Below are 27,716 nucleotides of genomic sequence, written 5' to 3'. Positions count from 1 at the left end.
AAGAAACTTTAGTTTAACGGATAAAATTATTGTATAATAAGTAAAAACAGATATCTGAATGCCATATTTGTATATCATTGTTTATACAAGACTAAGTAACTTAGACACTATAAATAAGTAGACAGGATAAATCAGAGTTAATTTTTCAAGAAAAAAAAACTGAGATCGGATCAATGATACACATAAGAAAATCAGAAATTTAAACTTATTCATAATTAAATAGATTCTTTCCTTGATTTCTATGGAAAACCTTGCAGTTTACAGTAAGGATCAAGGCCAGGTAATAAAACATGTGCGTGCATGATTTACTAACATGTATGTTTTTTTTTTAAGTTTGTTGAAATTGCTCGGGTTTTTCTTTTTTTTGCCATTGCCTAATATGTCAAATACCGTATTGCTTAGTTTATTACTTTATTTTATCATGTTATAAAAGGGCAAAATTCTAGGCATTAAAAGTTAAACAAAAGTACTGTTATATCAAAAGAACCCGAAATTCTATCCATAAGCCAACACACGTCAATATAAAAAAAGACCCCGTCTATACAAAAAAACTTTTGTTTTTCTGTCACATGTTCAATAAACTGCATAAAATGAAGATAAACTGCCACTGATAACAGTTTTAATATATTTATTACAGGAGCATACATCCGTGTGTACGTGAGATTATATGAGCCACACCATGAGAAAACCAACATAGTGCATTTTTGACCAGCATGGATCCAGACCAGCCTGCGCATCCGCGCAGTCTGGTCAGCATCCATGCTGTTCGCTAACGGTTTCCCTAATTGCAACAGGCTTTGAAACCGAACAGCATGGATCCTGACCAGACTGCGCGGATGCGCAAGCTGGTCTGGATCCATGCTGGTCGCAAATGCACTATGTTGGTTTTCTCATGGTGCGGCTCATTATTATATCTGTAAAATAAATCAAAGTTATTAGTTTATTAGATTAAAATGTTTTATGGGTATGGTATTACATCCTTATTTATTTATTCTGTAAAATGAGTAAAGAACATTGACGAACATTTCACGTACATTGATACCATCAAAAAAGAATGAGGATATTTTCATTCCAAGCGTAGACCACGTTATAACTAGATCTATAACCTTCTTTTGTAAGAATATCTTAAATATTACGCGACTGTTTTATGTGTGACTTAATTAATATCTTGTTTGAGGATTATGCTTTTCCAACATATTTATTGCTCAGTGTAACATACATATATATGTAATGTTGCAAGCATCATCATCATCTTCTTCTTCATCATTATCAGCATCATTATCATCAATGAAAAAAGAAATCTTAATGTGCCCATACTAGAATTTTAACGGACATTTATTTTTTAATACTATTTTTGTTTGTTTATTTTAACTATGTGAACTGATGCATTACTTTCAAGGATAAATAAACACATTAAATTTACATTAAGAAACCGCAACAAACCTGGCGGTTAAAATGATAAATATCTACCCATAGCGTATACCCTAAAATAATTTATCTATAATGTACACCTGACTTCAAATTTATAGTGCTTTTAAAAAGAGATGCATTTTCAATAGATTTAACATAAATTTAAATGATTATCACGCAACTTAGTTTTGAAAGAAAATGATACTGCTATTTCTCATTATAAATAATTTCTGTTCGTTTCATTTTTCCTTCCTGTACGAAAATAAGACCTGTTTTACGCAAAAGACCTGTGTTTTGAAATTACAGCTGTAAAATACATGTAAGTGGAAATTATGACTGAAAATACAGTTGAATTTTACAGGTGTAAAACACGCAGGTCTCAAAATACAGGTGTAAAATAACCGTTACAGTTGAAAGTTACAGCTGTAAAACTGTCATGTCTCAAAAATTACAGCTGTAATGTTTTTGGATGGAAACATGAGTACTGCAATATTTCTACAGCTGTAACCTTTAGTCATATTTACAGCTGTAACTTTTTCATTTTTACATTGCATAATTCGAATTGTTTTACAGTCGTATAGAGCAAAATATACGTATGCAGCCACATATCACTTTATATGAAAACATCCGAAAATTACAGTCATCACTTTCAAAAGCAACATGCAAATTCTTGTTTAGAAATCCTATGTTGCGCATAATTTTCGACATTATATATAACAGGAATTATTACACTGAATACAAACTGCACAAACGAGACTACAACTAAATCGTGCGAAAAATTTTGTGTAAGCCCCTATTTCAGATTGTTTTGGCCACTATACCCGTCACACCAAACTAGTTCTCAAAACGTCCCAACCCGTCCTAAAAATCGTAAAACGGACTGAGATCTGGCTAGAACTTTAAAAAAAAAACTGTATTTTTGCCGGATAATATCCGTAATGCGATCGTAGTTCATGTAAACAGTTCTAAATACGTCCATCACGTCTTTATCCCGTCTGAAGCCCGTTTATAGTAAGTTCTGTTTGGGAAAAATTACTCGTTCACCTTATTTGGACAGTGTTTGCAAGCAGTTCAAGCCCGTCTGCAGTCAGATTAAAAAGCAGTTCGTAACTATAGTCTTACTTCGTTCCGAGTACGTCGAAATACGTTCTAACTAGTTTGTAACTCGACCAACTCATCTCATATCTAGTACGTTCAGAACGTAAACTGCAATCACGTTCTGGCCCGACGGGCCAATTCTCAGTCTTGTTTGTTTCTTCAAAATCTCAAGATAAACAACAACAAAAATCCACAGAAATTGGCAAGCCTAGCCAAACAGTGACGGGTGTTAAAGCAGTAAAAGACCCAACGTCTCATAGCTCCTGCACAACAGAAGCCTGAGCCATGGTTCCGGCTAAACCTTGGGTCCAAATGTTGAACCTGTACGGACACGACCTATACCCTACCTTGTGTAATTGTATTGCAGACGGATCGACGTTTTATGAACTGCGAACAAACGTAATAAACGTACTAAAACGAGCGGAGCGTACTAGACATTGTCGGTTTATGTGAAGTCCGACTGTGAACTCCGAATGCGGACTGTCCAGGGAGCGTTTCAAAACATATTTATTCATTTATTGGTTAGTTTTGGTAAGCGCCGTTTTTTTATAGTATTTCTGTTATGTAACGGCAGGCAGTTGGCCTAACCAGTGTTCCTGCATTGTTTACCGGTACAAGTTAACCCTTTCTCAGCAAGTGACTGTTGCTGTTTTTTTCATGGAAAATGTTAATATGTAACGAGCAAACTTTTTTTAAGTTGCTTTAACACAGTGACAAGTCACACCCATTAACTGTGCATACTGAAATTAGACTGATCGGAGATCATGTAATTACAGTTTGATGATCATCTGAAGTTCACTTTAAGTTAGTGTAGAGATTTTTAAACTATCAAAATGTGCATCCCAAGTATAGATGAAGCCGTGCATTCATTTTCAGCGACTACAATTATGTGCTTAAAGTGTGCAATCCTAAACAAATTATCCTCTTTTTTACATTATTTTCTCGACAGTCTCTTTTAAACATTAAAGTGCTCGTCAATCTATAATCATGCTTGAGAGATATTTAAAAAATTGTTTAGCGGCAGGACCCGTGCCTATCTTTGCTACTCATTTTATTCGAAAATGATTTTAAGAGTAAAAACTCCGCAAACAGTATTTCCAGCGGACGTGCCAATGATACGCTCAACAAGGCTTTATACCAAGCACTTCCTACTATCATTGAAATCTGGACTAGAATTTTGAAATGAAGCGTTGACAGAATTTTCTAGCAGGGCTTTTCTCCCTATAAATCTACCTCCAGTGAAAAGAGGTAATCCCAAAGCAAAGAAAATATTTTCCCCAATTCTTAATTTAACATTCCCAAATTAGTGTTACGTTTTAGGAATTTTGCCGGTTTAAAATAGTTTCGCTAATTTGTATATTTATTTTTGTCATTAAAACAGTTATACTTAAGAAATAATATATCTCATCCAGTGATTTGTCGTTGAATAAATCATTGTTTGGAGTTCAGATGCGCCCTCGTGATATAATAATACGCATCTGAACGACAATGATTTATTTAAGAGCAAATCACTAAATGAGATATATTATTTCGATTCTAACACGTTACCAAGGATTTTTAAATACATCCTTGCCAACATTCATTAAATATTTGCCCATTTTCAATCGGTTTCTTTTCCAGCGCGCCGCTATGCCATTTGACGTCAGAACAGTGATTTGTTGTATAATAATTCACTGTTTTCTGCCTTCTTTGTTTAATAGGAAAATGTATCTGATCGTGTTAGAATGATGAACATTTACTGAAATGCAGTAGGCCCACATTAATATTTTACACAAAAATATCTTTACACCGATTTTGTTTATTTGCAAATTTTTTCAAATGAAACAATTTTCTAGAGCATTTTCCTAATTCCACTGGTGTTGATGGCGTTCTACATAATTTCTATTTCTAATAATGAAGTACAATTAATTCGTCAAATCGTTCAACGTACAATCCATACCTTATGAATAATATAGACCTGCAACTATCATTCCTATGACGTTTCAGTCAAATCACACAAACAGTATACTAGGAGAAGTAGTCCGAACATTTTTTCCGTAAAATGAATAATGGACATAAATCCGAAAAAAATATTTCGAGCAGTATGTACCAACGATATGCACATCTTATTTCAATACATCCCTTAGGCTTCACTGAAATTTGGAGATGAATTACAGAAAAAAACTCGTCATAGACTTTATGTAGGATAATCAAAGGGCCATTACTCAGTACAAAAGATCATTTAATTTAATATGAACCTCGTAATACATGCTCATCAAGAATTTGAACGGATAATTCCTATGAAATTGTTTTCAAATCCTGCTAATTATAATTAATAGCAGTTCGGACAAATTTCATTCAAAAACTACTTTTAAATGACCCTAACTCCACAAAAAACGAACGCGGATACGCACAACAAGGCTTCATAATATCATTTCTGTGAAGTTCCGTTTAAATCCTAGCAGAGGATTTTGAGAAGCTAGGTCAGGCTATATGAAGACGGACAGACGGACATATGACAAAGGTAGAAACACAATGTATCAAATGAAATGGGAAACATAGTTTATGGAACTTTTGTAGAATTACTATCTTTTTTTAAAAAATAAATCTTATTCTAAGTTCATGTATATTTTGGAGAGCTCTTAATAAAAAACTTTACTCGTGTTTGGTTAAAGTAACTCTTCTAATGTCTTATGAGAACATTCCTATACTAACATTCATTTAAATTGTCCCAAATAATAACTTCCTATACAAGCATAGAACATAACCAGGACTCAGTTTCATTCAGTCTGTTTATATAATACTTGAATGACGTTCTGTCATGAACAAAGTCAGGTACTGTAACAGTGAATTAAATACAAGTATGCCTTGAGAAGACCCCCAGGATTTACAGCACAGTCACAGTTCATTGTCCACATCAACTTAAGCCGACAATGTCTACTGAGAACTGTTTAGAGCAGTATTGCAAGCTTAGTTTTTTTCGGCGAACGCCGTCTAAATTCGTTTACGTTACCTATGCCACGTGACTTCAATTTGCAAATCAAACTACTTGATAACGCATTATAGATAATTTATCAAAATGGAAGATTTATGCAACACTCTGCCTGATTGGACGAGAGTGTCAATTTCTTTCACTCTGTTGATTGTGCTACGCTGAGTAAAATGTAGACAAAGCGTTTATCCTAAACGACGCTGTTCAAAGTTTTAAAGCTAACTTTGGCTCAGTATATTTAGCAAGAATATTGATATATCTCAAAATGATAAGTAAGTTTAATAAATATGATAAAAACCTGTTCAAACACCAACATATATCAAATTAAAGAAAGAGCTGAATACGGTCTGCGTATCACATGAATAAGGGTGTGATAAGAGTCTTCTATGTAGAGATGTGCTTTTTAAAAGATTTTCCTTGTTACAATTGTCGTCTATATATGAAAAGGTTTCTTGCTTTTGTGACTTATTCAGATTGCATATTAAAATGAGTACTTGTCTGCTTTGATATATTTGTTATAAATTATTTAACTGATTTATTATATATGAATATTTTTCTTTAGTATGGTATGCAAATATTGAACTCAGTTGAAATCTGTTTTATTATATATATGCTATATAATGACTGAATCTCATTACACTGGAATGAAGATACGCTGCATACTGTTTATCTATGTGATATGAACACGGTCAAACTTTGCTTATGAAACAGAAATATTGAAATAATTACAATTGTATGTTTTGCTTGACCTTCACTTGTTTATAGGTGTGACGTCATTGTCCAAAGATTCATGAATAGCGAAAATGCATTTGTTAAAGTGGGATCAGTTGGCATATTTTAGAAATAAATAAAAATAATAAATAAAAAAATCCTTTAATTGATTTTTTCTCATGTATTCTAATCAAACTTGATTTGTAGCATCTTTATTAGGCCCGCAGCCAACTTTGTTCAGCTGGGACATTTGACCCCTTTTAGGGGCTTCTAGAGCTAAAACTAGAAATGCCTTTATACAGCGTCTCATGAACAGCTTGGTGGATCTTTGTCATACTTGGTCTGGAGCATCATTATAAGGTCCTCTTCCAAATTTATTCATATAGGAAGTTGGGCCCTATTAGGGACCACTATAGCTAAAAGTAGATATGCCTTTCTTCGCATTAACCACTAAAATGTAATGGATTTTTATCAAACTCGATGTGTAACAATATCGTAAGGTCTCCTGCTATTTTGTTACAAATGGGGATAGGGAGCAATTTAGCTAAAAATATAAACACGTTTAATGACCTCTTCTCATGAACCGCTTCATGAATCTTCATCAAACTACTGCTGTAATTATTCGTCTAAGGATAAACGAAACAAAATTGCAACCCTACGAAACCTTTGCGAAAAATTAAAAGAGAACCATTTAAATTGCTAAAGTGCGGTGTTTAGTTTTGCAATTTGAAAAATGTTAGATGAAAGATGAATGTTAGATGAAAAATTCATAAGCTTCTTTCCTTATTACAATTCGCCGACCATCATTTTTAAAGATATTTCTTGTTTATATTTTGATCGTATTCAGACGGAATAACGACGCACTAAGGATGTAGTGCGGTCGAGTTAAGTCTGTCTGTGAACGGATTGAACGAGCAACAGACGGATCCAGCCGGTGTGCACACGTACTGAAATTGACGCCCGATCGCATTACGTCATACCACGTCTCTAGTACGATCGAAGTATGGCAGTTCAGTTCTTAGTAAGTCCATCTCGTTTAAAGTACGTTGTCAGTCTGTCTAACTGCAAGACGGGATGATCGGCAGAAAATTTTGAGCAAGCTCAAAGTTCTGGAGCACCGCTTACGTTCAAACCCGTCCGAGCCAGTCCATAATTTTTTAGACAGACAGTAGAACGTCGCTTCTACGTCTGTTCCGTTGGCACACAGTTTGAGCCCGTTCGGCTACATTTTTGAAGAACGTATTGAAAACGAACTTGGTGTGATGGGAGGCACGTTCAAAACTTGAAGAATGTGTCCGTAGTCTTAAATGTGATTTTTGAAGAATATGCCACAGCAATGAACCCTAAATTCATATTTTGTCCAGTACAGAAAAGGATATTATCATATTTATTGCGAAATTTTATACACGCGGTTAAACAACAGTACATTTATACACACACACACCTCTGAATATTCTAAATTGTAAATGATATACCGTACGTCAAGTACAGAAATAAATTCAGGCTATATAGTACATAATACTCATCACAGGTATAACCACACTAAACTGTTTACTGTTTATAACAGCAGTACTTTTATTATCATACATACATACATGTACATACTTTAAGAAAAGCCTAATACCTTAGTAAAAATTCTGACCTACATGAACTTCCGGGTAGCGACCAAAACGAAAGCTATTTTGGATATCATTGACTTTTATGCTGTATAGCAATGTTGGACAATCAAATGCATCAAATTGATCGAGTTACTCTTAAACTGTGCAGCTTGAGAACCTTAACTTACTACTTTTAATTCTAATAATCAAATATGAATATTCGTTATTTATAGGTTTATTATTTTCTCCCTTTACTAATCAGTAAATTGTCGTCTGCCATCGTAGCAAAAGAAGAGAAACGAGTTGCGTTATTATAATAACAACATTGTTTACCTATTTTTACGGCAAAAAAAAAATAAAATGGGGAAAACATGGAGGGTGAAAAAATTGATTACATCATACTCACTGGGCGGGTCCCAAATTTCACAATAGGGTCCAGAATAATTTGCATGGCAGTTACATATCTCCCTGTCCTCCTCCGAGATATAGAAACACGAGCCATACAAGCACCTCCTGCAGCACTCGTACTGACAATTCTGACCTGTACCCCCTGGATCACAACTGCACCACACTGATGTTCCATCCATGTCGCATGTACCGTATATACAAGGCCAACCATTACACACCTTCTCAGAGTCAGGGCGCAAAGTGTATGCCGAGTCACAGACATTGTATGTTCTATTAAACGAATATTCAGTAGTGGTGCTAAATGTCAAGGCCGTTGTTCTGTTTTCAGGTATAATATCCACACAAATAGTCATACCAGGAATTCCCAAGGGCTCACACCTTTGTCCCTCAGGACAGGGGAAAGTACATAGAATATCACAATTTTCTCCACCCCAGCCTACTTCACATTCACAGTTCGTCTCGTTGTTATGTCCATATAAACAGTTTCCATGAACACACGGACAACCCTTCTCGGTTACAGAGGCCAATGTCGTTGTTATGGTAACATTTTGACAACTTGGTGAAGTCGAATTTTCATCACAATCACAGTACATCTCACAGTCGTCGGTTAAAACGCAGGATTTTCCGTTGCAAATGGCAGGCAACGTACACGGATCGAACGCACAAACAGCATCTGTATTTCCGATGTAAAAGGCAAGCAGAAAAAACAGAAGCTCTTCTCGAGCAGACATCCTTAATTCGTCTGCTTCTCAAATCCAAAAAGTTATACAAACTTATTTGAATTTCTATGAACGTTCTCAATTCTAAACTTTATCTGTTAAACAGTTTAAGTAGCATTTTTTATGTTAGACATTCTTTTCATAAAATCCCCATTCTAGTTAAATGTAGATTAACACGATATGTTATACTTTTAAAAAAAAATCAATGGTTTTAATCCGTTTTCACAAAACACAAATTACTAGCTAAACAACCTGTGTATTATATGTGAATCCAATAAAAGTAAGGATGCACTACGTGTCTTAATAAAATATTTATCCACGGTAGATCAGAACAACATGTTTAAACTATCAAGTAACTTAACATGGTTCATTTCATCCACTGACGTAGTTTTCTAGTGTTTAAATGTATGGCATACATAAAATGTATAAAAAAAAAGTTTTTAAATAAAGGAGTGTCACTCTCAGGTGTGTCACTCGCAGGTTAAATCCGCTGTTAATTATTTTATAACCGTTTTCGTTCAACGTTAAGAAGGCAATGTTTACAGACTTTATTTAGGTTTAACAATACAGAATATTTACAGAGTGATCGGGTATTGTCGTTTATATTGCAAACTATGGATTCAATAATTTAGTCGTGCAATATGGCTTAGGGTAAAATAAACAATAAGAAATCGGCCATAAACAATCCCAGATTTTTATATCAGTTAACGTCTGCAGGCCAGTCTTAATGAAGTTTGTTTTTCACCTTCCCTCTTAAAAGGTGTCGGACAGCGCTAATTTCGTTTTATCCGGTAAAATCTAGAATAAAACCCGTACCTAGACAATGAATACATCTTCCCAAATTCCTTACCTTCATGACTTTTATATGAACAATATCTTAATTTGTCTACCAATCTGTTAAAAAATGGCAAATATTCACAAAACACATTCTTCACACTTGTGAAAGATACGACCGTATTCTTCACGTGTGAAAAAGAAAACGAGATTATTTTTTTTTTCAATGTAGAGTTTGAACATATTCTTCACATTTATTCAAAATTTGTAACTGATCTAATTGCTTGGGGTGAAATTAAAAAGAAAATCACATTTCAGTTATTACATGAAATGCGGCTATTAAAATTTCTTATCTCTAAAATCCATTCCATACAAAAACACTTGTGGACGGTATCTTTTTACCCAATGAAATATTAATTTGTCCGTGTTCGAAAATATCTCACAGCGCTTTGTCCATATACTATAATCAAACTTAATTGTTCCATTTTTGTCAGATTTTGATAGATAACGTATCAATGAAAGTAGAAGATAAACTGTTACAATGCTTCATGTAGGTTTTATGCATACACATTTAGTAACATATGCAGAACAGTATTATAATGTTGGAAATCAGTTGATACTAGTTTGTATTTAAATGATGAGCAAAGCAACAATAGAGTAAAATTTATAATTGCATCTACCTATAGGTCGGTTTTGAGGTAAGCGGATGTTTTTGTACTCTCGATAATGGAATAGTCCGTTTATTAGGTAGTGTTTTTCAGTACGATAGTGGTTATTACCGAAATAAGGCAATGTTCCTTTATCTGCAGACGAGTCTATAAATTGAACATCAAACCGACTTGATATGATATTAAAAACATGTGATATTTACAACAAACACCTTCAAAGGCATGCAAATCTTTTTGTTTAGTCAGCTTGCGTACGCAGGATTTCTGCAGGACTCATTTAGAATTATATCGCTGTGGAGTAAGATCCATTAAAGACTCGGACAAAATTAGGTGAATACAAATTAATTTCGATGCATGTCCCTATTTTGGTAACTCATATTCTTCACAAGTCCAAAACGTATAGAATAAGATCGTTTTCTTCATAAAGTGTTTCTATTTTATGATTTGTTACAAATATTATTCAAAGAAGCACACCAACCTTAAGTTCAATACCGAAATTCAAGTATTGATAATTTGATACTCGGAACATTTGCAATCATTCCTATACTATAAGGCAAAATCAAACCCATATAATTTAGCACATAGAAAGAAACTTCAAGAATGAGAATGATTGCAAACAGAAATATATTTCAATAATTAAAAAAGAGTAACCATTATGATGACATAGTAGAAAGATTTTTCAAAAATGAGAAAGATTACACGTTATATTGGCATATAGACAGATTTTTCAAGAATGAGAAAGATTACACATTATAATGGCATATAGACAGATTTTTCAAGAATGAAAAAGATTACACGTCATAATGGATATAGAAAGAAATTTCAAGAATGAGCAATATTACATATTATAACGGCATATAGAATGATTTTTCATGAATGAAAAATATTACACATTATAATGGCTTATAGAAAGATATTTCAAGAATGAAAAAGATTACACATTATAATGGCATATAGAAAGATATTTCACGAATAAAAAATATTACACATTTTAATGGCATAACCTTAGGACGGCCAGCACATATTTATGCAATCTCGCCAGGCATATGTATGTTTTTGACAACACAGTAAATGACGTCACTCGACCTTCAGCTATTTCCGGAAGTGAATAAAATGAAAGTAGAAATGTTAAACTTGAAAACGAAAGCTGCATTTTGATTCGTAGATAGTCAGGGGTCACGCGCAGGGGTCACTCCGTCTAAATGTATGCGCGTGGACTTCTTTTTTTTTTTTTTTTCTTTTTTTTTTTTGGCTATCGGGGAGCCAATTTTCAGCACTTTATTACGAATTGAAATTACCTGGGCTTTAGTACAACATGTCAGCTTTTAATCTATGGAAAAATATTTGAGCTCTTGATAAACACAAATCCCACAGGGGTCCGTAACGGACCAAGGGTACATTGATAATTTTGGAACTTCATCAAATCGCTCAAAATGTCATTTTTGATGTTGTCTGAGTGTCATTATTTGCCTCAGATGTAAGATATAACCGTATTTGAGAGCTGCAGACCTAGACATTTCAGAAATATTTTCAAAATAAGTTTCGTGTAATAAATGTTGTTTCTACGGAAGCGTGAAAGGGCCATCAGACGCTAATACGTTTTAGTACCCTTACATTAGAATAATATTTTCGAATAATTTACAAGTTTGCAGTAATTAATATCACGAAGAAATCAGCCACAGTTACAGATCTATACAAAAAGGTCCAAATTTGTCTACCCCTATTGGACCTCAATCAAACGGCAGCATGGCAGTGCATACGATCGGCTATTAAGACGGAATTCTCGGCGATGCAGAGATACTTCATATATACATGTACACTGACAAGTGTATCCGATATCCTATTTGTCTTTATGTTAGTAATATGAATTTAAAAGGCAACAGCACTGACAATTGAAATCTACATGCAGCATTAGCAGCTGTCAAGTTACTGATTAAAAGAAACATTTTAGTAAGATCTGTGGAAAAAAGGGTCTGTACACGTCTTGTAAAATTGTTCAAATGTATTATATCATATACTCGTATAAAAAGTTGTTAATACAGGTATGTTCTTTTTTGTTCAATAAAAACCCGTCGCTCCTAGCGATGTTTTAATAAGTGTTCAGCCAAATCAACATTATTACATGTCATATGGCGATTTTTTCCCATGTAATAATGATGAACGAAGAACGCAGGCAACTGCGGGCGCCTTGGTAACAACTGGCCTTCCCTAAGCAGGCTGGATGGCTTCCTCACATTAAACAATTCTACATTAAATCCACAGTAGTGCATGGCAAATAATTTTAAGTCAGTAACCTTATCCACTCGGCCACGGAGGCTCCAAGTACATGGATACCAATGATTTGGAACCTTCATTGTGTTTGCGAGATACCTAACCTTACGCCTGCTAAATTTCTAAAATGGACTGGTCCATCATTTTGTTTTGGCAGCACCATTTATTATTTGAAGGTGTGTTCAATGAAAATTTATTGACTGAATAGCGAACAGCGCAGAACAACGTCCGTGCCTGTACCGGTCGCAAAGACAGAATCACTTGCCGCCCGTAGGCTAAAGGCAAAATAATGTTGTTGATTTTTTCATTTTAACTCATATTATAAAGGTTATATTATATATTACGCCTGCTAAATTTCTAAAATTGACTGGTCCATCATTTAATTTTGGCAGTGTCATTCATTATTTCAAGGTGTGTTCAATGAAAATATATTGACTAAATAGCGAACAGTGCAAACCAACGTCCTTGCAGGCTGATCCTGGTCTGTACTGCCGCGAGCGGGCGAAACGCAATTTCATTTCATTTAAACTCCAATTATAGAGGTTATTAGACATGATGAAGAAAACGTGAAATGGTAAACTACATTTTTATTTTCCTGTGGGAGCCTATATTACTTCAACGCATTGAAATAATATGAAATTAGGTTTAGTATTTGTATAACATTAGTAAAAGTGTCAAGTTTTTGTCAGTCCATAAATTTAAGTGTATGGTAAAAAATGCACGACTTTTCAGTCTAAATACGAAAACAATGAGAAATTGTGAAAAGTGTTCCTATTATCAAAATTATGCAATTTAGTGAAATGCCAAAAGCTTAAAATGCGTTTTAACAGTATTTTTATTAATTTACATCGGGAAATGAATCGTTGCTCATGTTAAATTGCCTTTTCTACCATTTTACTGTATGGAAATTTCTGCTGATAAATGTTATTAAATCGGACAAATTCAAAAATGTATTTTTACAAGGCCTTATCACAAACCAAAACCAAAACCGGTAAAGTTTTGAGACAATTTCAATAACATTGTATATGACTTTCTGGTGTCACCCCGGTATAGAAGTACTTCCGGGTCGTTGTATCATAGAAAGTAGTTCTTTGAAATTTTGAAGTTCCCAATTTAACGCTATCCCTACTTTGACATGTCATATTCCAAATGTATTTATTGATACTGTGTACATTTTTTGTCATTTCTGATACAGAGCTGTCAATGCTGCAATTTTGTTGTGAAATTCACAATCCATGTCCAAAAGTGCTTGTTTTACTATACAGCAAAGAAGGAGAAATTGTACTGGGCCGACACCTTCTGGTATGGCTTACAAACGAAGAATACACCTATGTGAGAAATTAGGTGTTTCGTCAAAAACCGTTCAATACCGTTCCATACCGTAAGGCCAGGCCGCATGTTCACAAAACATTTTTCGGTTTCAGCTTGGTTTGAGTTTGAAATTTTGATATCAATTTAACTAAAACTTCAAAGTTATATTCCAACTGAGATTGACCATTAATACTAATTGGGCATTTGAAAATAGTTATTATCTTAAGATTCAGTTTTAAACATGCTAATTAGATATAATGACAAATAAAGTTTCATTATCAAACTCAGCTGAGACTGAAAATGTTTTGTGAACACGGGTGCAGATGATTTGTATTTTAGTAGATCAGAGATAAGTAGGTATGATAATGTATTTGAAGTAACTAGAATTTAAAATTACAGTTAAAATAGAATATAGAATAACTTGCATTGACTTCCTTCGTATCTTTATAGTATCATAGAAAACAGATTACGTAACAAATAAAACTGAATTATATTCCATTTATTTTCATATGACTTATTTATCTACAAGAAAGGAATATTTCCCAAGTTTCTATAAAGAGATTACGCAGCCATTCAATAAAAAATGAAAATGAAATTTTAGTCCCATTCAAATACATGGTACTTTCACTTTGAAAAACTGTATAATTTCCAATCTGCACATTTTCTTGTCTTAAAAATCTTACAGTATTTAAGATACCCTACATGCAACACAATAAGCTAGGTTTAACAAGAGTGCAAGAATGTCACAATATACGCCCGTCACAGCAAATTTCTTTACTCTAGCACCTGTATTTGCAAATGGAATTTTAATTTTGTGGTTGTTTAGTAATAACTAAGTGTTTTGTTTTCTAAGTCCACAAAAAAACTCCTTACCAGGTAGAGATACCTTAAAATACACCTAAAATTGGAAAGTAACATCTATGTTGTACCACAGAAAAGTGGTCTTGGTTTTTCCCTACAGTCAATTATAAAAAAGTTACAATATAAGTTATTTATAGTAACAACTAAGGGAAGTTAATCTTAAAAAAAAAAAAAAAAAAAAAAAAAAAAAAAAATTGTAAGTCCTCACAAAAATCTTTACCAGGTAGAGACTGGTCAAAATACACCTCAAAATTGGATGTAGCATGCATGTTGTACTACAGAAAAGTGGTCTCGATTTTTCCATACGACTAGTAATGAAAAAGTTACAATATAAGCTATTTATAGTAACAACAAAGGGAAGTAATTCTAAAGAAGGGAACTGCGCATGACACTTCGTCTCATGATGGTGTATAATTGTGTCAAGTAACATCAAAATCCCTCCATGCATGAAGAAGAAATGCTTCGGACAAAGTCATTCTTGTATCTGACCTTTGGCCTCTAAGTGTGACCTTGACCTTAGACCTAGGGACCTGGTTCTTGCGCATGACACTACGTCTCGTGGTGGTATACATTTGTGCCAAGTTATATCAAAATCCCTCTAAGCATGAAGAAGAAATGCTCCGGACAAGGTTTTCATTCTTGTATCCTTTGACCTCTAAGTGTGACCTTGACCTTAGACCTAGAGACCTGGTTCTTGCGCATGACACTCCGCCTCATGGTGGTGAACATTTGTGCCAAGTTATATCAAAATCCCTCTATGCATGAAGAAGAAATGCTCCGGACAAAGTTTTCATTCTTGTATCCTTTGACCTCCAAGTGTGACCTTGACCTTAGACCTAGGGACCTGGTTCTTGCGCATGACACTCCTTCTCATGATGATGAACAATTGTGCCAACTTTCATCAAAATCCCTCTATGGATGAAGAAGATATGCTCCGGACAAAGTCATTCTTGAATTTGACCTTTGACCTCTAAGTGTGACCTTGACCTTAGACCTAGGAACCTGGTTCTTGCGCATGACACTCCGTCTCATGATGGTGAACAACAGTGCCAAGTTTCATCAAAATCCCTTCATGCATGTAGAAGATATGCTCCGGACAAGGTCTGTGGACGCCGCCCGCCCGCCCGGGGCGTTCCCATAATACGTCCCGTTTTTCAAACGGGCGTATAAAAAGTTAAAGCAAGCGTTCCAATTTTTTTGTGGACACATATTTTGGAAATCCTGAATCAGGTGTTTGCAGGAGTTATCTTTCCTGTGGTTATTGCTACTTTCGAGGACCCTAAGTCTTTTAAGAACAGTTAAAACCAATTATGCTATGGCAGGTACTGTTACAACCTATCTTCAATGATCATTACAGCCGACATTTATGACAAATAGTTTCCCTTTTCACCCAGGTGATTCATTCATTGTGACGTCAGATACCATCTAAGATGATTCACCGATTGTGACGTCACCGACCATTATCAACTATTAGCAGCTAAAAAACAGAAAGCATGGCTCTAAAAGAAAGATACTAGTAACATATATCTAGATTTATTCGATGAAGCCGGAGATTTCATTAGATATTTTTTTTTTTTGGAAACAATTTTCATCCATGACCTTCAGATTCCTGCAGCAAAGATAGAACCAGTAATCCGGCGGATTTTCCATGTTGTTAACCATCCAGCGAAATACATTTGTCATAAGATAGTTTTGACGTTTATGTATTTAAAGACTCTAATAGCGAGCTCGAAGAGCAGGCCCAAAGGGCCTGCTCGAGAATCGAGCTTTACGGTAACGCAAGTATACTTTCACACTTGGTGATGGATTTGAAAAGTTTCGTCGGAAGTTTTAAAAAAGCGCACCATAGCGGACTGGTGCTCACAGGAAGTACTTCTTTCCGGAGTGAATACAGAACTTCATTCAATTGCTAAAAATTATTCATCACTCAACAATAATGAAAGAATGATTTCCAGTTGTTTGAAAAAAATATTATTTGCATTTAAAAGATCAAGCATCGGCCAGAAAATGGAAAAAATGTCATTAATAAGCAGAAAAAAACGGGAACGCGGTAATGACGTCACCGTGACACCGGCTCCCATAAATTTTGCAACGTATGATATTCACTGTTATAGGCATGGTGACACTAAATGTAGACTTTTTTTCAAGCGAATAGGTTCTCCTGAATTCTTGTGACTAGTGAATAGTTTCTTTGTGACAAATAAATGATGCATAATATTTTTAGATAAATCCGATTTCTTTGAGCTCGCTTTGAGGCTTTGCCTTAGTTCATATTAGCTTTACGGTAACGCAAGTATACTTTGACACTTGGTGATGGACTTTAAAAGTTTCGTCGGAAGTTGTTAGAAAGCGCACCCTAACGGAAGGCCTTGACAGGAAGTACTTCTCTCCGCAGTGAATGCAGAACTTCATTTGATTGCTGAAAATTATTCATCACTCAAAAATAATGCAAGAAAGATTTCCAGTTGTTTGAAAAAAACATATTATTTTCTTTTAAAACATCAAACATTGGCCATAAAATAGAAAAAAAATGTCATTAATAAGCATAAAGATACGGGAACGCGGCAAATAGGTAATGACGTCACCGTGACACCGGCTTCCCATAAATTTTGCAACGTATGATATTCGCTGTTACAGGTATGATGACACTAAATGAAGACTTTTTTTTTTCAAGTGAATAGGTTCTCGCGAATTATTTTTAGTAGTGAATAGTTTCTTTGTTACATATAAACGATGTATAAATTTTTAGCTAAACCTGATTTCTTTGAGCTCGCTTTCAGGCTTTGCCTTATTTCATATTATTTTTTGCTTAACTTCATCGGTAAACCTCAAATTGGATGAAAAAATCAAATGTCTATCATTTTCTTACCCGTTGTTTGCTGAAGAGGCAATGCCGTGAATGTGTGATAATTACACGCTGTATGTTTTACCATTACTGTAAAAGGAAGACAACCATATTGGAGATCATACCAATGCTGTTATCTCCCCTCCAATAACAGAGCCTATTTTAAAGGAATAGGCATCATTAACGCAATTAACTAACAGCGAAACGGTTGCAAGGGTAGATAATTATGACTGTTAAGAATCATGGAATAGAACGTATTTTAACAGTTCATTTTGTTACTTCGGTCGGTGTCAAGATATTGATGTATACATATCTTGCGCAATGAAACGTGTTCTATCGCTAGGGTGACTATTGTCGCGGGCTTGTCCACAACCTATGTGAAACCCTACAGAGGCGATGAGGTCTTTGACTACAACGCCATCATGACTAGTGTACAACTAATGCTATGAAGCTAACAAGTATAGCATTCAACTACAATTAACCCTTAACCTGCTATATTTCTATAATGGACTGGTACTCAAAGGGGTTTTCACTGAAAATTTACTGACTGAATAGCGAACAGTGTAGACCATGATCAGACTGCACCGATGTGCAGGCTGATCTTGGTCTGCACCGGTCGCAAAGGCAGGCTAAGGGTTAATGTATAACCATTATTCTTTGCCAATAACGCGGATTTAACCTCTTCTATATATAAGATGGAGTTCGGCAGAATAAACTGTGTGATGATGAAACTCATAATCTTCGTTTCAATTTATATTTAAACTATCATCTACCATGTTTGTACAACTTCATGCACTGGCCCTATATCTAAATTCATTATCTAGATTCGCTACTGTCTGAGAAGATCGAACGTCGTTTTATATTAAATGATTAATCCACCCCGAGCTGAACTTTGTAACAAAGTACTGGAATGAAATATTTATTTAGCAATTTGGAAATATTTGTACGGCGTTTGTCATGCGATAAAACAGTGCTTACACGACAACTTTTGTGATACATTACTTTGAGTTTTTTTGGTTTTTTTTTAAATATTTTCAAAGTTTCAAAAAATCCTGGTAGTATGCATAATTATAGTGTCTGTGCATACTAAAATATTTGCACACGTTGAATATTACGTTCTCATTTATTCCAAACCCGTTTTGGGTGCTTAACGTTTTATTGTCCGGTGCGTTTCCATTAAAATTAGCAGGATCACTCAAATCTAGTTAAAAAAAATTATGACTCACAATACTGTCATTTTACAAAATGAAATGAGCAAAAACATTATATGCACTGACGTTTAGTGTGTCTATTTGATTTACAGGGTCTTTCAGGGTTGTCATTAATTAGTTTGTGTCTAAAAGAGCTTTTAGTTTCAATGACAAAATTTATCTGATAAACTCAGATTTATCATCGAGGCGTATTCTTGTTGTCTGCATGTTTCTTCGCATAAAGGACAATTTTTGCCATAAATTATAATACAATTGTTCATTTTGAAAACAGAGAAAGGTTGGTTGCTAAGACTGTGGTTGTGTGTCATGCGAACTTCTACGAAGCCTCTGTGCTACTGTATCATAAAGAACGGATTTTTTTGTAGATTGCAACTGCATAGAACTGTCTTTTTGCCTGTCAGAGTGGAATTAATTCCTATACTGTAAAAGCACATTTTTTCGCTGGGTCAAAATTTCGCGAATTTGAAATTTTGAGTATGTTCGCGAGGTTTGATATTCGCGAAATTGTAAAAATGGTATCCTTCTTGAATTTGAATTATACTAATGGTTAATATTTACGCGAGGATTAATTTTCACGGGATGTAGGGCTTCGTGAATATAGCGAAAATTAAACCCTCGCGAAAATTTCAGCTTCTACAGTATTAAGCATAGAAAACGTTATTATTATTCACGTCACTCGTGAAAATATAATATCCAGCGTCTACACAATGTAATATACAAAAATTTTCTATATATTGAAAACAGAAACTTTGCAGAGCTGTGATTCAAACATGTGTCACTTGTGAATTTCTTTAAATTTTGAAAAATAATAATTGTATATTAGATATCGAAAGACGATTGTAACACAAGATTACGCAAATTTCAGTGATCTGTAAGAAAACGTGGCTATTTCATAGACCAATCAATTTATAAGACTTATAATATGAAAGCCCCATCCATCCTTAATATACATAAATATGAATATGGTAAAAATAAACTTTGCGTGGCTGCGATTTGTGTCACTTCCGAGTTTCTTTAATTTTGAAAAATGTTGAGTGTATATTAGATGCTGAGAGAAGACAGTAAATTATAATGTTTGAGTCAATAACACACAAGTTCCAATGCTCAGTTAAAGAACGTGGTTATTTCATAGACTCATCAATTTATAAGACCTATAAAATCCGCGAATTGGCCTTGTCACCAGTATAATTAGGCTGTAATTTTAATAGAATGGACAAAATGTTATGATCATTTTCAAACAATATGCTAATTTCTTTCAATGACAATATATTATGCAAAATCACGACTTGATTTATCATTAGTTTCAGAAAAAAATCCTCCAGTTTCGTGAAACCACACCTAATTAAATCACGCACACAACCTTTTGACCATTTTCCTCTTATGTCTGATATTCAGTACCATGTAGTCCTTAAGAGTTAGCTCCATGTTTTTGTTCAATAATTAAGAGCATCTCTAAAATCATGGAAGAGTTGTTTTGCATGAAAATTGAACATGATATTAAACATGTATATTATTCTATGAAATGATTAACAATTTACTGATACATGCTTTTAATATTGGAAAAGGACTACATAAATGGGCTAAGCAAAGCCTTTTAAAATCTCACCGTTTTCAAAGAACTGTTACAAAATTATGTCCGTGTCGATGTGCATTTGAAATAATGTCCTAGTACTTAAAACTGGCATAACTAGACTTATGTATATCATTGTTTTCAACAATACTAAAAATATTTATTTCATTTCTTTAAAGGCAAATGACATTTGTTTTTAAAGGGGCGGGGGCAAATATCTGAGAATGAATATGTTTTAAATTGTACGTAAAAGTACGGGATGGTATGGTAAAGCATGCATTGGACGGGTTAATGATGGTAAAATGGTGTTGTTTTTTCAACATTTGTAAGTAGTTTATTCCATGATTTACACTCTCTCTTTTTTTATACAATGTAGATGAATCATGTAAATTTCAAAAAGGCCATTTAATTGTAATAATTTCTTTACAATATTTGCTTCCCTTACATTTAATTGCAAATGACAATCTTGGCAGATGGAGGAGTAATAGAAACAACTTTAAAATTCGCATCAATTTCAGGGCTCAGTCATTATTGCAAAATGTTTTACAATTCTATGTCTATAGTATCTTATTAAAAACTTCAAAGTACCCAGACGTATGATTTTTTGCTAGGGTTCTGGACTTCTCTTCTATGACATATGTCAATAAAAAAAAACAGTTATCTAGTAGCATATTAAACATATCTTATTTGCTGTCTAAAATTTTCATATAAAATACTGCATTCTTTATATAATTTGGTTCTGCTCATTGTAATATTTCTAAACCTGAATCTGAGCCTTAAGCTGGTGCTTGGGAAAGTAGAGAATGTATGAATAGTGCCGCATAATCAAACAGAATCGCTATTTATTTGGTTGAGTTCTATGCTTCCAGTAGATTTTTTTTTGTTGACTTGTCGTGCATTATTCTTAAAGTAGACTTTTTTAGTAAGACGATAATGAAATACATGTATGTTGAAAAAAAAAAAAGAAACGTAAAACCCAAAACTGTTTAAATCGGTTATATTTAAGAAAGAATTATAGCAACGTTTTTGTTTCTAAGAAAGGACAAAGCAGTTTCATTACAAGGCGAGAATTTGCGAAATACTGATACAAAATGAAAAAAAAAGTAAGTGTATACATTAACCAGATAGTACTTTGGAACCAAGTTGAAAATAAAGCCATTTGGAGGAATTGGATTTTTACGATGATGACTTATTCCTTTTAAAAAATTCTGTAAAACCATATTTTTCGTTCGTTTGTAATAAGTGCATTCATACTAGTTCACATTTTAAACAAATATCCCCAGATAAGTTTTATTTCGATTGGTCAAAGGTCTGGTTTTTTTAACATCATAATCAAGATCATGCATTAGGATTTTCTCTTTAATTATTATGCATTTAATTACCACTTTTTATATGTTATAACATTATAAGTTCTAATATATTTGTATGCAGATAAGCAACTTATAATACAACTAATAATACGTACGTTTTAAGCTTTATAATTGTTTATCTTGCATCTTACATACATATATCGGTATTGCTTTATCTATCAATTCGTCAAATTTTGGAGGAAATAAAAGTATCTATAACACACAATTCTTGCTACGTTCAACTTAAACATTAACAAGAACCTGTCAATGAATCATCTTTACTTTATCTCTAGCAGACCCAAAAGCCTAAGACCCAAAAGACACTTTCATTAATGGTACATTAATGGTACCTGCTGTACAACATATACCACGTTCTTTTTTTTATTATTGATTATGTTATCTTTTAGTCTTTGATATTTCCCCCTAAAGTGTATTAATCTTAAATCACAAAAGCAATAACTAAAACATTTCCTTGGTTTTTTATGTGTGAATTAAAAATTTCGTACTGATCTACACATTTATTTCAGAATATTTATATTTTTCTGAACGAAATATCATACTTATGTCAAGGCTTTTTATTTTGTTCGAAACAAAAATCAAGCTAATTCGTTTTTATACTATCTGATTTGACGACAAAAACATACTGCTACATACATTTTATGATATTTAAATTTCCCTCATTATCAATTTCTGTTTACATGAGAGTTACTTGTTTACAAATACAGTTCGTGAGAATGTATGATAATAATACTGCTCTCTGTTTTGTTTTTGATTATAGTTGTGTTACCTTTTGTTGTTTTTAAATATATATATATTAAAAAACTGAATCATTTAACTATCATGATAACACGACTTACCTTCAGTCAATTCCGACTTCAGGTCTGTGCAATTTACTCCCGTGTAATTTACATTGCAGCTACAAGTTTCACCAAGTTCTTCGTCAAAAACACAGGTACCAAACTCTCCACACTCCCGACAGCATTTATATTCACACAGTGTTCCCGACGAACCAGCATCACACTTACATCTCTCTTCATCACCGTTATTAATACAGACACCATACTTGCATGCGGTTCCCGACGGGCATTTTTGCTCTTCACTGTCACGTGCTGTATAGCTCTCATTGCACACATTGGCAATGAGGCTTGTTTTCGTCGTCGGCGTCGGTAACATTGTTGACACTGTCGTTTCCTCGGGAATACTTTCCAAACATATCTGCACCGACGAAGTGACAAAATGACAGTAAAATCCCTTGGGGCATTGCATCGTGCATTTGCTCTCATTGCACGTGTCACCACCCCAGCCTTTATCACATTCACACATGTATTGATCGCCATCACGTGCACAATGACCATGAATGCATGGAATTTCGCCAGTTTTACATTTGTCCACACCTGTCGTTTCCTCAACTGTGCGTTTAGTTGGTGTTTCAGTTCGATCGAGACAAGAGGGGTGTTTAGAACCATCCATGCAAGCACATTCGGGCATACAAAAGTCGTCGAGTACGCACTTTCTGCCGCCGTCACATGCAAAAGCCGAACTTGAACATGGATTAAATGTGCATTTCATAGGTTTAGGTGTAGCTGTCTGTGCCAACGCATCTTCCGCACATAGCTCGTGAGTCGAACCTTGGTCACATTCACAATGATGTCTACAGTTTTCGTCCATTTCACAAGTACGTCCAGTACCGCAGAAACCCGGTACGGAGCACGGGTTTAAAGCACATTTTACTCCAGTTGGTTTTCCGCTTGAAAGCCAACCCCTTCGCACTCGCCGCAAGCGCTTAGCCTTACTGTATTTGAAAAAAAATTGCAAAACGAAAAATAAAAGTAATATTTTGTACACTGTTACAAACTTCGCCATTTTTATTCTTACTAAAACGATTTTTCAACAGACTTCAACACGCAGTATTAAACATAAAGCATGTACAAAAACCCTACCTACTGACAGGGCATATTTTACGATACTTTACAATAATAACTGCTATTCGAATCGCCCAAGTGTCTCATTAAGAAAAAATATAAAAACAAAACCGCGTTTAATAGACTGAGTACTATCCCATTCAAACTTATATGATTTTTTTTATATTTTCCTCATGAGAACTTAAGTGTTTGTTTAAGGGGTTTCCGTAACTCAGTTTGCAATATATTTTATTCCTTCCGCTAGAAAAATTCATTTAATAATCCAATATCCTATCTCTTGTGTAATTTGAATACGCAACATGTGTTTTGGTACTCGTCGTAAGTCAAATTCATGTACATTATCGTCTATGTAGGTCACAAACAAATAAGAAATTCCTTTTTCGCATCGTTTATGTTTGCTTATAGCTCATCAATTTAAGCGTTCACTTTCAAAGTTACTTTAATTTCCACAAATATAACAACGCTAATTCACCACACGTTACGTAAATGACTGAAAGAGACGTAAAATGTAGCTATACTTAATTTTAAAAGCTATCTAACGTCAGTAGAACTGTAGCAAATATATATATTTCTATATCAACGAATAAGACAGCGTTTGTTTTGTTATACAAATCTAGTTTTGCCTCGAGCAAAGTTTATGACAACCGCGTTAAGAGTAATTAGAATGGCTGAACACGTTACGTTAATATAACGCGACCTCCTTACGTTAACGTAGTAAAACAAAAAAAAATCGAAGACAATAAATAGAACATTTATTTCGGGCTGATTTATTTTTAGCATTACATGCTCGTTATATTGATTGGCTGACTTTTGTCTACGCAGGCAGAAGATTCACTAAGGAAATCGTGGGCGTTATGTAAACTCCTTTTAAAAATGATGTTAAAAAGTACCATTATTTCATTAGCCTTAAGAATGACGTTTGCTTAACAGACTCATTAATGAGACTGACAATATCTATTTTCAAATCTTAATTTCATTCTAACTTTGATTCTCAGAATTTTTATTGTTTGCTGAACTTAATTGTTTTGCGAAAAAATATATGCACCCAAAGATGTACACAGGTCGATTTGTGCAAAATAAAGTAAACGTATACGTGCTGTGCGAAACTAACGCCTAGACAGTGAATTGATAACACATCCTAAAATTAGTATTACTATTTTGTTGTTGCTTTTTGTCGAAGGTATACAAACCATAGAACAGATACACTTAAAACCACCCTTCTGTATGCTCCTGGTGTTATTCTACGAGGAAATAATTTATTTTTTTGTAGAATCCAACGTTTCGATAGTTTTCAAACCTATATTAAAGACTAAATGTTTTGTGCAATAATATGAACAAAACGTGACTCAGTCTACAAACTACTGCCTTGTGCGTTTAACTGGTGGATTATCCCTGACATCATGCCGTGTAGGCATGTTGGCGAGGCGAAAACACGAAACATCGACTCATTTTACCCGAAAACATGACATTCTGTCGAGTTTTCGTATTGGTGTATATGAATGTGTCGTGTTGGCGCTCTTGATTTGTCCTGACTTCGTGCGGCCGACACGAAAACATGACGAACAACTTATTTGTCGAGCTTACATTTTTCTTTTTATCGCATTGCCGACACGAAAACACGAAAATACGACCAAATGTGAGGGTATATCACTTGTGGCTGACTGAGATTAACTTACTTACGGACGAACGGACAGACGTATGAACAGAACATTCGGTAAGATTACAGCAAATACAGTATCTGAAAATTTAAGTAAGTGCCATTATTATGTTCAAAATACGACTGGTAGGACTGATTGATTTTTATCAGGGGTCGGCAGTTCGAACCATAATACCTCTTTCCTTTCATCAACATGTTTCAGATTCTCGGTTTTCAAGAGAAATTTGAATTTTCAGTCCATGTGAGCTGCACCATGAGAAATCCAACATAGTGCGTGGGCGACCAGCATGGATCCAGATCAGCATGCGCATTCGCGCAGTCTGGTCAGGATCCATGCTGTTCGCTAACGGTTTCTCTAATTACAATAGGCTTTGAAAGCGAACAGTATGGATCCTGACCAGACTGCGCGGATGCGCAGGCTGATCTGGATCCATGCTGGTCGCAAACGCACTATGTTGGTTTTCTCATGGCGCGGCTCATGTTATTTGATATTTGTATGTCTTATTTTAACGCTCTTGTTCAAAAGTTCTTCAATTATGTAGTCACTACCAGTAAAACGAAAGCAAAATGAGCCGCGCCATGAGAAAACCAACATAGTGCGTTTGCATCCGCGCAGTCTGGTCAGGATCCATGCTGTCCGCTTTCAAAGCCTATTGTAATTAGAGAAATTGTTAGCGAACAGCATGGATCCTGACCAGACCGCGCGGATGCGCAGGCTGGTATGGATCCATACTGGTCGCAAATGCAGTATGTTGGTTTTCTCATGGCGCGGCTCCAATGTCTCATTTTACCCGCTACCATGGTCCAGTAAGAAGTTCACGTCTTTATGACCAAAACTGCCAGTGTTGTCCTCCTGACAATTCGCCGAAGCAAATTGCTGGGCCGTAGTTGTGGCAGTGAACTGGGAGATTTGCTCCTGCTGAGATGGATGGCATTTCTGGGGGTCATTCTGCACTTTGGCTTTTCTATTGATACTCTTGTCCTTCCGCCAATCTAAGCTTCCTTGTCAGCCTTTCCCTTCACATTGCTAACAAATTGATTTCAGTTAGAACAAGAGCTCGCTCGACTTTTCTCATTACTTGACTCTGAATTAGAGCATTGCCAGTAAAGACTTAATATAACTTTAACCAAATATTCTAAGTTAAAAAGGGGCATAACTCTTTTAAAATTCAATCAGAGTTGTGGGGATTGTTTATCCTGAGGTAGACTTTGATAGTAAATAACTATTTTAAGTTTCAACTCAAAAGCGTTGATAGTAACAGAGGTATTTTGACTTTATCAAAAAATTTAACAAAAAAATCGAAGTTGAAAGGGGCATAACTCTGTCCAAATTCAAATCAGAGTTAGTTATGGGGACTGTTTCCCCCGGTGTAGACTTTGATAGTTAATAACTATTTTAAGTTTCAACTCAAAAGCTTTGATAGTAACGGAGATATTTGGCTTTATCAAAAACTTTAAAAATTTCTCAGTTAAAAAAGGGCATAACTCTATCAAAATTCAATCAAAGTTACGGGGATTGTTTCTCCTGGTGTAGACTATGACAGTAAATAACCATTTCAGATTTCAAGTCATTAGCTTTGATAGTAACAGAGATATTTGACTTTATTAAAAACCTAATCCGCTGGGGCGAGTGCAATAGCTCTACTTTTTCCTCGAAAAGTCGAACTGAAAATGATACTCCAGATTTGCTGAAACTAAAAAAGCAAATGTTAAAAAAATCATTGAAAATACTAAAGCTTTTAAAGCAAAAATATGTTAGAATTTCACGTGGAACACTTGAATTTAAGGTAAGTTTATTTCTAAAGGGTGCACCCGACCAATTTAATTGTTTCACATAATTAGGTACATTTAAATTGTGGTAATTTTAGGTCAGTTTGTTCAACATATATGTGAACAAACTTGTACATTTTTTAATAACTTTCAATATAACTATATTGTGCAACATAGCACTTTTTCGTTTGAAGAAAATAAAGTAGATATTGTGTTTCCCAATAATTTAGTTCCTCATAAGCTACCTGAAATTCGTACTGGTTCATTATTATAGTAAAACAATTGTTTACCCGACTTTGGTTAACTTTAAACACTATTGACAATGATTAACAAAGTCTGTTTATGTAAGTAGCTTATTTTTCGTTATGTTATGAGCAATTTAGTCAAGAATTAATAAGTAGCAAAGAAACAATAAAAAATAAAATGAAATGAATAAGACATGAAAAGTAATGTGTTATTGATTACACCAACCATTTTACTACAGTCAAGGTTTTGGTTGTTTGGGTATAACCTTGGTCTGACAAAAACTATGTTAAATTAATGACAGTCATTAAATTCTACAACTTTCAAATTAGACAATTTTACTGTGATT

General features: G+C 34.4%; 1 protein-coding gene across 3 annotated transcripts in view; it reads right to left on the bottom strand.

Moving 5' to 3' along the window:
- The window catches only part of LOC123524762 (uncharacterized), a 44,358-nt gene extending 20,135 nt beyond the window's left edge, over positions 1-24,223 (bottom strand). Inside the window, exon 1 of one of the 3 annotated variants that reach the window (XM_053538497.1) lies at positions 22,633-24,223. In XM_053538497.1, the coding sequence (XP_053394472.1) occupies positions 22,633-23,638 (1,006 nt within the window). In that variant the 5' untranslated portion in view covers positions 23,639-24,223. Of the gene's footprint in view, positions 1-8,194; positions 9,401-22,632 lie in introns of those variants that run through there. The other 2 variants (XM_053538499.1, XM_053538500.1) reach the window with 2 other exon arrangements.
- Positions 24,224-27,716: the final 3,493 nt, after the last annotated feature.

This window comes from Mercenaria mercenaria, chromosome 3 (genome assembly GCF_021730395.1).
Source record: "Mercenaria mercenaria strain notata chromosome 3, MADL_Memer_1, whole genome shotgun sequence".
Classification (NCBI taxonomy): Eukaryota; Metazoa; Mollusca; class Bivalvia; order Venerida; family Veneridae; genus Mercenaria; species Mercenaria mercenaria.
Note: the sequence above shows the minus strand (reverse complement) of the source record. Positions and strands in the feature narration are given on the sequence as shown.